This window comes from Bemisia tabaci, chromosome 7, assembly GCF_918797505.1.
Source record: "Bemisia tabaci chromosome 7, PGI_BMITA_v3".
NCBI lineage: Eukaryota > Metazoa > Arthropoda > Insecta > Hemiptera > Aleyrodidae > Bemisia > Bemisia tabaci.
In genome coordinates, this window is record NC_092799.1 from 28,461,644 (window position 1) to 28,473,014 (window position 11,371).

Consider the following 11,371-nt stretch of genomic DNA (forward strand, 5'->3'; position numbering starts at 1 on the left):
GCAGTTCGTATCACTGATTCTATGTCACTGTGACTGTGTTGGTGCCGCTTATCATTCTCCGAAACATCGTTGTTAATTGCGTCAATTAAATTATTTTCCCCTGATAAGTGATAATGGCGAATTTCAAACCGGTGACTCATGTTATCTTTGATATGGACGGACTCTTGCTGGGTGAGGTTTTATCATATGATTATCTGTCACAGAGTTGCATCATTTTACTGAGTATTGAGGTTAGAACGTCAAAACGATCACTACAAATTAAATAAATTCAACCATAACGAGCCTCCAAAAGCGTAGGATTTGGTTTTGTTTTCCAGTCTAATTTTTACCTTTTTTTTCTCTTCTGCCTATCAATTTATATACTTCCTTTGGCCTCACCTATACTTTTCCATGTTATGTCTACCCTGCTCGGAGGTGGCATTTTGCAACTTAGTATCATGTCACTCAAGTTTTATGTTTATCAAAGCCGGAGAAGTTAACTGCTTGAGTTTTTGAGATCAAGAAGAGCATTTCCAACTGCACTCTTAATTTTCAAGTTTTCCTTGTTAGCTAATGTAAGTCAAGAAGTGAGCGTAATCTAACTGTCATGATCTCTTCGATTCTTGTTGTAAGCCCGTGATAGTATAATAAGGAGAAGAATTTCATCAGCTTAAATCATAAAGTATCATTGATTACATGTAGCTTCAAATTTATTTTCCTTTTAAATTCTACGTTGACTCTTATTGTAAACCCCTATAGTTTTTTATTACTTGCTCATTTAGCTGTGGGATATCATGTCCCTCTACTGCAGATTTTCCTGGAGTGAGATTATTTTCCTAAATTGCACAATTTGTGATTGGAGGAGGGAGGCATCATTAAGGATGCCACCATGACAATTGTCAAAGGCTTTTCTACGTACGCACCTATTCTGTGATGTGCTGTTAATAGGAAAGCAAGGGACTAGGCACGGCCAAATTTCATCATTTTTTTGACATGCTGTTCTTTACAGCCACCGAAATTCAATGAACATTGAAATTGAAGTGTGCTAATTTGAAGAAAAAGGGAGGCTGAAATTTAAATTTCTCAGCATTCTTACATGCTATCCAGTAGAAAGATTGATAATCATGGACAAATTGTGTGTCCTCATTGGTTGCGAAGAAGAGGTAGAAGAAAATAATCTAATCCCTCCCCCTCTGAATGTCAAATGCTTGCAGCGCAGCGTCTGCACATGCATCACAGTCCCAAGACTTAGTAGGAAAATCTTTGTATGAATGCCAAATAATTCACATCTCAGCCTGGCTACTCTGGATATTGGCACATACTTAAGAAGTTTGATTTTAAATCTCATTGTGCTCAGAACGCTTCAAAGATTATCATATCAAATGAAAAGGCATAAATTTAGCCTGCCCCAAATGTTTTGGCTTTCTATGCAGAATCCTCTCTAAATAACAAATACTTGAACTACAACAAAACAGATCATAACAAATGATGTCACAATACCTCTCTTTTTTTTAAATTTTCGGAACATGTTTAAGAATCCACTTTGAAACAAGTGGATCAGCAACTTAGCCAACAGTTTTGATAGGTATGTATGAAAATTTAAGTCCGTACTGCCTGCTCAAGGAAAAATTTGTGAATATTAGGACTGAAAAGAAATTTTTCTGATAAAATGAATTTATTGGAAAGCTTGTGAGTCCATTTTTACATTTACTACCTAAGTAGAGAATTTACCCACGCTATAATATTGAGACTCAGAAAATTAGGGAACATTGAAACTGACAAAAAACTATCTCACCAAGCTTTTTATGTAGGTGGTTGGCCATAAAATGTATAAATTATACTTAATTTCATTTAATTTTACTTAAAATTAGTTGAATGTAGTCATGAAATCAATATGTAAAATGTGTAATGTATGAAATAAAGTAATAAATTAATAAAACTTTGATGCAAATAGTACAAAGATAGAGTTAGAATGAAACCCAGCTATTCTTTTATCATCCTGGGCTCAGCTTAAAATTTGCCAGCTTCTCCTATTTATCGTTTTGTATTGATGTCTAAATAATTTTTATCTTAATTTTTCAGACACGGAGAAAATTTACTTGAAAACATTCTCTGAAGTACTGGGGAAGTATGGCAAAGAATATCTTGATGAAGTTCGAGTCAAAGTTATGGGCACCCAACCAAAAGACACTTTCAGAATCATCAAAGAAAACACTGGTGTGGACGTCTCTCCAGAACAGCTTGGTGAAGAAATTCATGGACTCCTCAGAGAAAGGATGCATTTAGCACAATTTATGCCAGGTAAACAGCATAAAGATACAATGCTTTCAGTTTTTTTGATTTCGAAAGACTCGAAGTTAGGTCATACCTCTTCTCTCTGTCGTTTCTACTGTGGAAAATTTAACTGAAAAATATGACACATTTTTCCTCAATGGAAGAGCAGGAACCCACACCTCAGTTAGCGTCATTACAAACTTCCAACCATTCTGAAATTCTTGAACAGAAAAATACTCAGCTTCGTTTCTTGAAAACTTCCCTTTTAGTGTGGAAAATAATCTATCACACTTTCAAGCTTTATTGTTGGTTTGTTCTCTTCTGATTAAATAAATTAACAGAGATTTTGAAACATAATGTCAAGGGTTTAGATTGGGAATAAAATGTCGGAATCATGTCAAGGGTTGAGGATTAAAATTTTGGGATAGCTGAATGAGATTGAAAAGTTGATAGGGCCTAAAGAGCTGAGATGTATTTAAATTTCGAAAAACTTTTACAAATTACAAGTCACACTCACAATCAGTAAGAAATGCCGGAAGAGCAGAGATAACATACATGCCAGGCATGGATAGAATGGACAACGAGAAACGAGTAGCCCACGCTTTTATAGAATTAGTGACGTCACAGGTGGTGAGACAATAAATCTACACGTGATTGGCGGGTTTCAAGCTATCAGTAGCTATCAGTTTCAAGTCTGGCCATTAAAATAATGGGTGACAGCTGGAAGATAAACGAAATTGTTAAAGATTAAGTTGAAAATTGAATAAATCCAGCCATCACTAATGACCACATAAAATTTGTAGTGAAATTAAAAAATGATGGGAAGTTCTAACGCAAGGTACACAAGATATGATTGTCCAGCAGTTTCACTGTTACTATTTTAGAGACTTCCTCAGAGTGTAAACATAAGCAGGTCTAATTATTTTGATGTACTTATGTTCCCTCTCTTATGAGGTACAAAAAAAATTATGAGCTTTCATAATTACTTACATACACACTCCCAGAACCTCACGATTGAGTTTGCCAATACCACTTCATAATTTTTTAATGTTTTTAACTTTTTAGGTGCTGAACGTCTGATTCGTCACCTCAAGAACAACAATATCCCCATAGCAGTCGCAACAAGTAGCGGAAAAGACACTTTTGAAATCAAAACATCCAATCACAGACAAATATTTGATCTTTTTCATCACATTGTAGTTGGTAGCAGTGATCCAGAGGTGAAACAAGGAAAACCAGCGCCAGATATATTTCTCATTTGTGCTTCAAGATTTGATGAAAAACCCAGTCCAGATCAGGTATGAAGTAATAATGTACTTACTCTCAACCCCTTATTGTTTCTGTCTTTAAATAAAGGAAAAAGCCTGTACTAATATTACGTAGAGAGGAATGTTGTTTAAACATTGAAAAGTCTCTAAAGAATCTTGCTCACCCTTTATGGGATTTTATGTGAGCACCAGAGCCCATAAGGGCTATGTTGGGTCCTTTTCTTATAAATTTCATCATTTTAGGAAAGCACCGGACATGCTTCCTTGAAAATTTTAGGTAAGTACTTCAGCTTGAATTACAAATAAAATTCTCTGATGGAAATGAAAGTTTTCTAGATAATTTTTTTTTTTATCTCAAGGAATTTAGCAATGCTCAAGTAATCTCCTAAATGTTCTTACCTATCCAAAGCCTGTTTGGCAGCTTGTGAATTCTTTTTTCTTTTTTTTTATCACTGTCAAAGTCTTAAGGGATAATATATTTTTCTTTTTTTTTTCTGAAATTTCTAAATTTTTAACAGAGTATGCCGAGTTAATATTTTCGTAAAAATAAAACGCAATGAAATAATCGACATCCCTTAAGTAAGTGCACTGTGTAAACATCCATGATAAAGAGTGAATTTTTCTGATACTCACTCAGCAAAAACATTGAAAGTTTGCATTGCCCGGAAAAATCGAAAAATTAGTGCAATCTTTTGTTTGGAAATTCTTTTTAGGGGGAAAATTTCCGCTAGAAATAAATTTCCTCACTGTAGCTTGCATGCTCAAGCATTTTTTGTATTCCTTTATCAAGTGATACTCATGCATATTGTGATGAAGCAAGAGAAATTGATCAATTAAATAGTGTCAATAATGTTAAACAGGATTAATTAATACGCAAGGAACTTGCAACTTTTGAAAACTCTTAAATCCCTTTACTTTTTATCATAATTTGGACATATTTCAGGCTACTACCCATCATCTTCAGCGAGCTCATAACATTACAAAAAAATAAGGATTAATAATAGAAAGTAAGGGAACTTAAGAGTTCTCAAAAATAGCGGGACTTCAGACTTACTTAGTTAAAGAGTGTCAAGATTGTTAGTCAATCAAGAAGTGCTCAGGCCTTTTGTTTTGCATTGGATTAAAGACAAAATTAGATTTTTTTTTTCAGTACAAATAAGTTATAAATTAATCCAAATTCAATTTTTCTCAATGTTCTCTTTTGGGTAATTGTAATTAATAATTGCGAAAACCTCTCTTGTTACAGTGTCTAGTTTTTGAGGATGCCCCTAATGGAGTTCAAGCTGCGTCAAGTGCTGGTATGCAAGTTATAATGGTCCCAGATGCAATTGTGCCACCAGAGAAACGTACTTTGGCCACCAAAGTTCTCAAGTCATTGGAGGAGTTTAAGCCCGAGGAATTTGGCTTACCTCCTTTCTCTGACTAAAGCTGGGTAGGATTACTAAAAAATATTACCCTAACACTGTTTGAGATAATGATCCGGAAACGTACCCACCAATAATCACCAGAAGCAGTTCTCAACATGTTTTACACTGGCCCTCTGCTCCCTAAAATGTCCAGATCTAAGAGAAATTTTTACAAATGGGTCTTAAATTTTACAATTCTGATTTTTTTTTGGACAGTTTTTTATCATTTTTTCTTCAAGGCCTACTGAACTATGGTCTGCAATAAGAACTACCATTTCCAACTCGTTTTATAATCAACATGTATGCCATTAGTTTTCCATGCAGATACAAAGGTCATCCAAAAAATAAGGTTCCCTACCTTGTATCTACCGAACGATAAGAGGTAAATCAAATCGGTAAAAAAGGTCTTATCACACATGCTCTAAGCTTCAACATAAGCCAAAGTATTAATGAAAACTTTTAAATATCCCTTTGATATGATGCTCAGCAGCAAAATCACGAGTCTGAAGTAATCGACTCTCCGCGCATCCTGACTCCGGAGGTGGGAACGCAGCGACAGGAGATTGTCTCAGTAAAATTGAGCTTTCTCGCGAACTCCTCAACCAATTTTAAAAAATTTGGGCTTGTTTTGAAGCTTAGAATATGTGTGATAAGACCTTTTTTACTGATTTGATTTATCTCTTTTCGTTTAGATGATACAAGCTACGGAACCTTACTTTTTGGATGACCCTCGTAGATGCTTTAATGGGTGAGCCAAAAATGGTAGCTCCTTATTGCAAAATGTAGTCAAATTGAGACATTGTTTTACATTAATAGCTTTTGTTCCAGTTTACGACATTTTTTGAGTTTTGCTTTGAAAGTATGAAAAATTAAATCAGGGTTTCGATCTGAAATTAGCTATTCACGTTAAGAGTATGTTCTTTAATTTTAAATTAATTAATCGGTAATTTTATGATTTGTACTGTCAATTGAGCGGCATGAGTACTATTTTCTGCACATTTTCTCGTATCTTTGGATGCCTAAACCTCAAAATTTAACAATGTGCTATTGAGACAAATATCTCTTTGAAATTATTGTTGATCTGATTCTTTGAAAAAGTTAGAGAGAAAAGAATAAAAAATAGAAACTGAAAGAAAATTTGGTCAGTCATTGAGCAAAACAAGTTCAGTTTATGTATATTGCAAAAATTCCTAAAACCTTAAAAATGTCTCATTTTGTAGTATACAATGCCTGCAAGTGAGGCATGCTTAGAAGACAAAGATTTTTATGGAGCATAATTTTTCTTTCAGGCATTGCTGATGGTCTATCATCAATTTTTTTGAGAAATGGTTCATAATCATAAATTTTCAAGAGTGAGGATAAGAGAATACGTTATGAAGAGCGGAAAACGGTCGTTTTTTGAAAAATTTATGCCCCTCGAGGCGATTTTTTTGGTCCCTCTCTGAGGCACTCATTTGCATAAATTATCATTTCCAAAATCTCTTATTGTTTTGCATTAGCTGTTCTTAGCCAAGAATTAAAAATGTTTGTCCTTTTTATTCGCCCATTGTTGAGTTGCCCAGCGCTTCTCATTTTTTGTAAATTTTAATCAAGTAGATGAAGTTTGAGCTTAAAAACTTTCTTACGATTCAAGTCCCTCTTATTTAGTCAATGCATTTCCTGAGCGCAGTTCTCTCTAATGTGAATGTAATCTTTGTATTAATGATAGGCAAACAAATATTTAGTACAAATTTTACTGAGTGCTATTTAAAAGTCAGGAGTTAGTAGATAGTAATGTAATGGGAAGGGTCAGGAGCTTTTGTCAAGAAAAAATGAGTACTAAAATTGGTTAAATTTATTTTCTGCTAATTATTTAACTATGCCAAGGAAAAGGATAGAAAGTGATTATTTTTTCTCCTACTTAGATAATATTTCACCATGGTACTTTGTTTCTAACTTTTGCAACTGACCCAATCCAGGTGCAACTCCTATCCAATCAACTGCATAACAATCCAGGCTATAAAAATAATCACAGATTTTACCCTGTAGCTAGGGTAGTTCAAACGAATTCTTGCCGGTAAGCTATCAGTATCTTATCAAAGTTCTGAGAGCTCGCACTCAATGCATTGTTGCCCCATGTGTTGATTTGTCAGATTGCCTGGCGCGTAAAATAGATGTACATGTGGCAACAGCTTATTTTCGTCAGCCGCGAAAACTTACAGCGCTATCGGCAAGAGCCCTCTTATTGTGACTTTTTCTCAATGGAATTGTTTCGGTAGCTTACCGACAACCTATAGAACAACCCTCTCTGTAGTTTCTCAACAAAACCACCTTCATTCCCTAAAATGATGTATTTTAAGAGATATCACTCTATTTTTATTCTTACTTAAATTCCTTGTTTCGTGTAATTTTGTTCTCAAAGAAATGTTAATACCTTCTTCGAAGGTAGAATGTTCAAGAATCCTTGTCCTTTCCAAAAAAAGAGAAAACTTTTGCCTATGACACCCAATGCCAGCGAAGTAAATCTTGAAAATACATCGAGAATTGTTTTGAAGGAAGATATCTAACGGTATCTATAAATTACCTTTTAAAATTTGATTACTATTTACTTCTGTTTTTTCTCATATGAGTGCGTCAATTCGTTTCATGTTTTAAAAGCCGTTGTATTCTATCATTTATGATCAAAGAAAGCTCACACACTGTTTTTGGCTGTGTGAAACGCTCAATACAATAGAAATGAAAGTCTCATCATGCTGGTGCCAAATTCTCACCAAAACCTCTGCTCCCAGAGGTCTTCAATGGCTACCTAGGACTAGGAGATTGATACTTTCCCCTTACTTGAAGTAAATTAATGCTTGCCCCTCTTAACTTTTCCTCTCCTCTTTCCATGATTTTTAGTTAAACAAAAAAAGTGAAAAAAAGTCTTTGAAAACAGTATATTTCTTTTTGTTCCTACTTTTCAGATGTTTGCCTCAAATAGTTTATCTCACAGTAAAGGGACAACTTTTTTTATGCATTTTCTGTATTACATCTCTGTAAGTACTAAAGCTTTTTTAAACTAGAAGTAAGTCCATGTAACAGTATTTTCTAGTTTTAAAAAATGTGAAAATAATAAAAATTCTAATCCTCAGATATTCAATGTACCAAGTTGTTAGAGAGACTTGAGTCTCAGTCAAAGACATATTTTATTTTATTTTAATTTTAATTTAAAAAATCTAATTTTTTGAGTTATCGTGATCTCTCATTTTATTTAACATCTAAAGTCAGATGTTCTCCTTTGATTCCTAACAAATTGAAACCAAATTTAAGTACAGACATCAGTTTATTTTAACTGTGCCGCATTGTTCTTTTTGTTCCTTTACCAAACCATTTTCTTGAATGAGAGGTCGGAATTATTTCTTTTCCTCAACTATCCTATTTTTGTATACTTATTTCATTAAGTTTAGGTAATGTACCTTTTTACATTTTATGATGTACCCTTGCATCCGTTGTTTCATGAGCTGAAATTATGGTCAAAGAAATTCCCGAGTAATCTCTTTTAAGTTTAATGAAATATTTCGCCAGTATTTCAAGTAATGTTGAGCCTTCATCTCTCTTTTTTATCGTTTTAATTTAAGATGCGGATAAATGTGTATTTTTTAGATTTTTACAAGGACATAAATTGCATCTTTATGTATGATCAATACCTAAATGAACTAGTGTTAAAGTTTTCGTACTTTTTATTTTTGATTTTGAGTTTTGAGTCTCTAGTCAAGCAAAATTTATTAAACTGATGTCAGCAATTCTCTGTGTACCTATGTAAACTTCTAAAGTAAAGTTGTTTAGATGTAAATTAATTAAGAGAACATTTCTTTTTTAACTTCACGCGCTAACAAACCGTTTTTCAACAGAGATCAAGGCATAACATTAACTCACATTTTCTAATAGTTTTCCCACAAGTAAGTTCTCAACTTAAGACCTAATGAGGAACACAAGAACAAAATTCAATAATCGTAAAAGAAATGTTCCCCGATTAAAATTGCTGGTTATTTGTCGTATCTTCACTGTTTTTGCTTTAATTAAGCTTTATAGAACTTTTTTCAAATATGCGAACGTTTGTCTGCCGTGCTGAGGAGGAACGCCGTATGAGTTTTCAGATGTTGCCAAATTTATTTTCTTAAATTACGATTTTCCAGGAAACCTCTAAAAATTTTCGTTAATTTTTGCACAGAAATTTAATAGCCATTAAATTATGTAAATTATTCGAAAAAAATCAAGGAAAAATATATGTACTATTCATAAAAAATAAATATTTTACAGTGTGGGGGGAGGGGGGGAGGCAATATTCAAATTATCATACAGCATTTTCCCTTAGCACGGAAATGATTTAGTCTAACCTGAATGGCTTTGATCGGTTGTTTAAAGATCAAGGGTGCAACCACCAAACTTGTTTAAAAAGCGTTTTAAGTATCATGTGAGCTTCACTGTGAGATACTTAGCTTGGTGCCCCAAGTTGGAAAAAAAAAAAATTGAGCATCACTTAATTTGTTAATTTTAATTGTTTTCCTGATTTTTGTAGCAGTTGCATAATTCAAAACAATATTCATTCAAATAATCTCGCTTGTTTTCAAGGCACTGCAGTTAAGTAGCGCAAGTCCACTTTGCAAGTTGGCGACTGGAGGTGATGCAATAATCTATCAAAGTAAATCAAACCAAGTCTCTTGGTTGGATCATCGCACCAGCATAAGTCACAAAATGACAGGGCGGACCTGCGCGTCTTAAGTGCCGTACTTCAAATTTATAAATCACTTCATTTCTAGTCTTAAAATTTTTCTTATTGAAAGGAAAAATTCGCACAATAGCATTTATTTTCAGCAAACTCTGTATTCCTTGCACTGATGTTTATAAAAGTTCCAACAATGCGGAATGAATCTTCTGTTTCCTCTCGTCTTTACCCGCCTCCTTTTTATTTCTTTCATGAAAATGTGAATCAAACTACTTGCTCCAGAAAATTAACCTTATCTCTGGTAAATAATAATTCAGTGAGGCACGTGTGTTAATTATCAATAGAATAAAGTCTGTCAAATGGACCAGCATAAATTATAGCCAATAGTTTTAGACTATGTAGTGCATAAATCATCTGCAGAATCAAAGTGAATGTCACTCTCTTCACGAGAGCTAAAGAAACTGGGTCGGCTTAAAAAGTCCCTATGAAACATTATACCAGAACTTAGCAGCTGATTCTTTCACAGAAGTAGATCTGGTAGCTCTGCTTATTTACATACTCTTGGTGCCATTAACTACTGTAAAATGTTAATATCCTCAAATGAGTTTCTGGCTTTCCTGAAAATAATTCCTTTGGATGAGGCTTCTTTTTCTAGAGTGCAATTTTAATGCATAGCAGCTAATATGTATAGATAGGGTTGTAATGAGCTATGAAAGACACTTGAATTCCATTGTATGATAATTTTACTTGTCCTCTTACTTTAGTTCTGCTTAACATCTCCAAAACTGCTCGATTTAATGGAAAATTGCTTTCACTGTAGTGTTTTTATGTATTCAATGGCTGCAAGAACCCTCTCTGAAGTTTCTTCCCCCCCCCCCTCTTTCTTTTTTTATTTTATTTTTGAAACATTTCCTGTCTCTTTTTTTTGTTTATTTTGTTTATATGTGGGCAGTGTTAGGTATCAATAAGTGGATTGTTTAAATCCCCATGAAGTTAAATGATATAATGAAAGAATGAGGAAGAACAAAATTTTCGGCTCAAGATAAAATTTTCAGCAAGTTCTGTTAAGTCTCATTTTGACGTCGCCTTAGATAAGCAAATCGTCGTTTGGCATCCAACACCAAGTTTTTTGGTACTTTCTCCTCTGTCTCGGACACATTTTTCATCAATTGTTTTGTTGAACAGAATTTTTTTCATTCTGTTTGACATAATTGTTATTTTTAGTCACTATTATGAATGGAAATAAATAATTATCCGTGTTTAATCAGCCTATTTTTCTTTTAAAGTATTTTTACCCCCGTTATATTGGCTCTGATGATCAAAATTCAGTTAGCACCAGAATGGTGATGTCACATAGGCGCTGGGATGTAACCTCAGCTTTCTTTTTCATCTCAATTTAAGAGCTGTTATCAATGATTTTTTTATTTGTTCTTCTTTCATCGTTAATCGTTTCATCGTTTCATCTCTTAGCTTATTCTCCCGTAATCAGTCATTTAGTCCAAGATAGAACTTACAATGGAGAATCAAAATTTTACAAAAATTTTATTGCTTTATCTGAGAGTGCTTAATGAGCTGAGTTCGCATTATTATTCATGATTTTTTTTCTGACATGGGAAATCGGAGAAAAATTTATTTAAAAATGAGAAAATGCCGCCTCGTGATGTCATCTGGCGGCATTTGCCATTTAAACACATGTATTTTAGTAGATTATAGGTTATTTTGTCATATTTTCTCCAATAATTGTACAATCTAGAAACCAA

At 33.7% G+C, this 11,371-nt stretch overlaps 1 protein-coding gene across 3 annotated transcripts; it reads left to right on the plus strand.

Annotated features, from left to right (window-relative positions):
* On the plus strand, window positions 1-10,875 carry LOC109042372 (probable pseudouridine-5'-phosphatase). 3 transcript variants are annotated; one of them, XM_019059081.2, is made up of 5 exons: window positions 1-171; window positions 2,062-2,280; window positions 3,319-3,551; window positions 4,768-4,953; window positions 6,217-10,875. In XM_019059081.2, exons 1-4 carry the CDS (start codon window positions 114-116, stop codon window positions 4,945-4,947), a joined length of 690 nt encoding a protein of 229 aa, XP_018914626.1. In that variant the 5' UTR covers window positions 1-113; the 3' UTR covers window positions 4,948-4,953; window positions 6,217-10,875. The 3 variants fall into 3 exon arrangements, with proteins under 3 accessions (XP_018914626.1, XP_018914631.1, XP_018914618.1); XM_019059086.2 differs by having other exon boundaries at window positions 7,870-10,875; XM_019059073.2 differs by having other exon boundaries at window positions 4,768-10,875.
* Window positions 10,876-11,371: the final 496 nt, after the last annotated feature.

Excerpts from the sequence above, each read along its gene's own strand:
- LOC109042372 (XM_019059073.2), top strand. The coding sequence starts at position 114 with ATGGCGAATTTCAAACCGGTGACTCATGTTATCTTTGATATGGACGGA. Across the intron at positions 172-2,061 it reads TATGGACGGACTCTTGCTGG|ACACGGAGAAAATTTACTTG; the intron begins GTGAGGTTTTAT and ends TTAATTTTTCAG. Across the intron at positions 3,552-4,767 it reads AAAAACCCAGTCCAGATCAG|TGTCTAGTTTTTGAGGATGC; the intron begins GTATGAAGTAAT and ends CTCTTGTTACAG.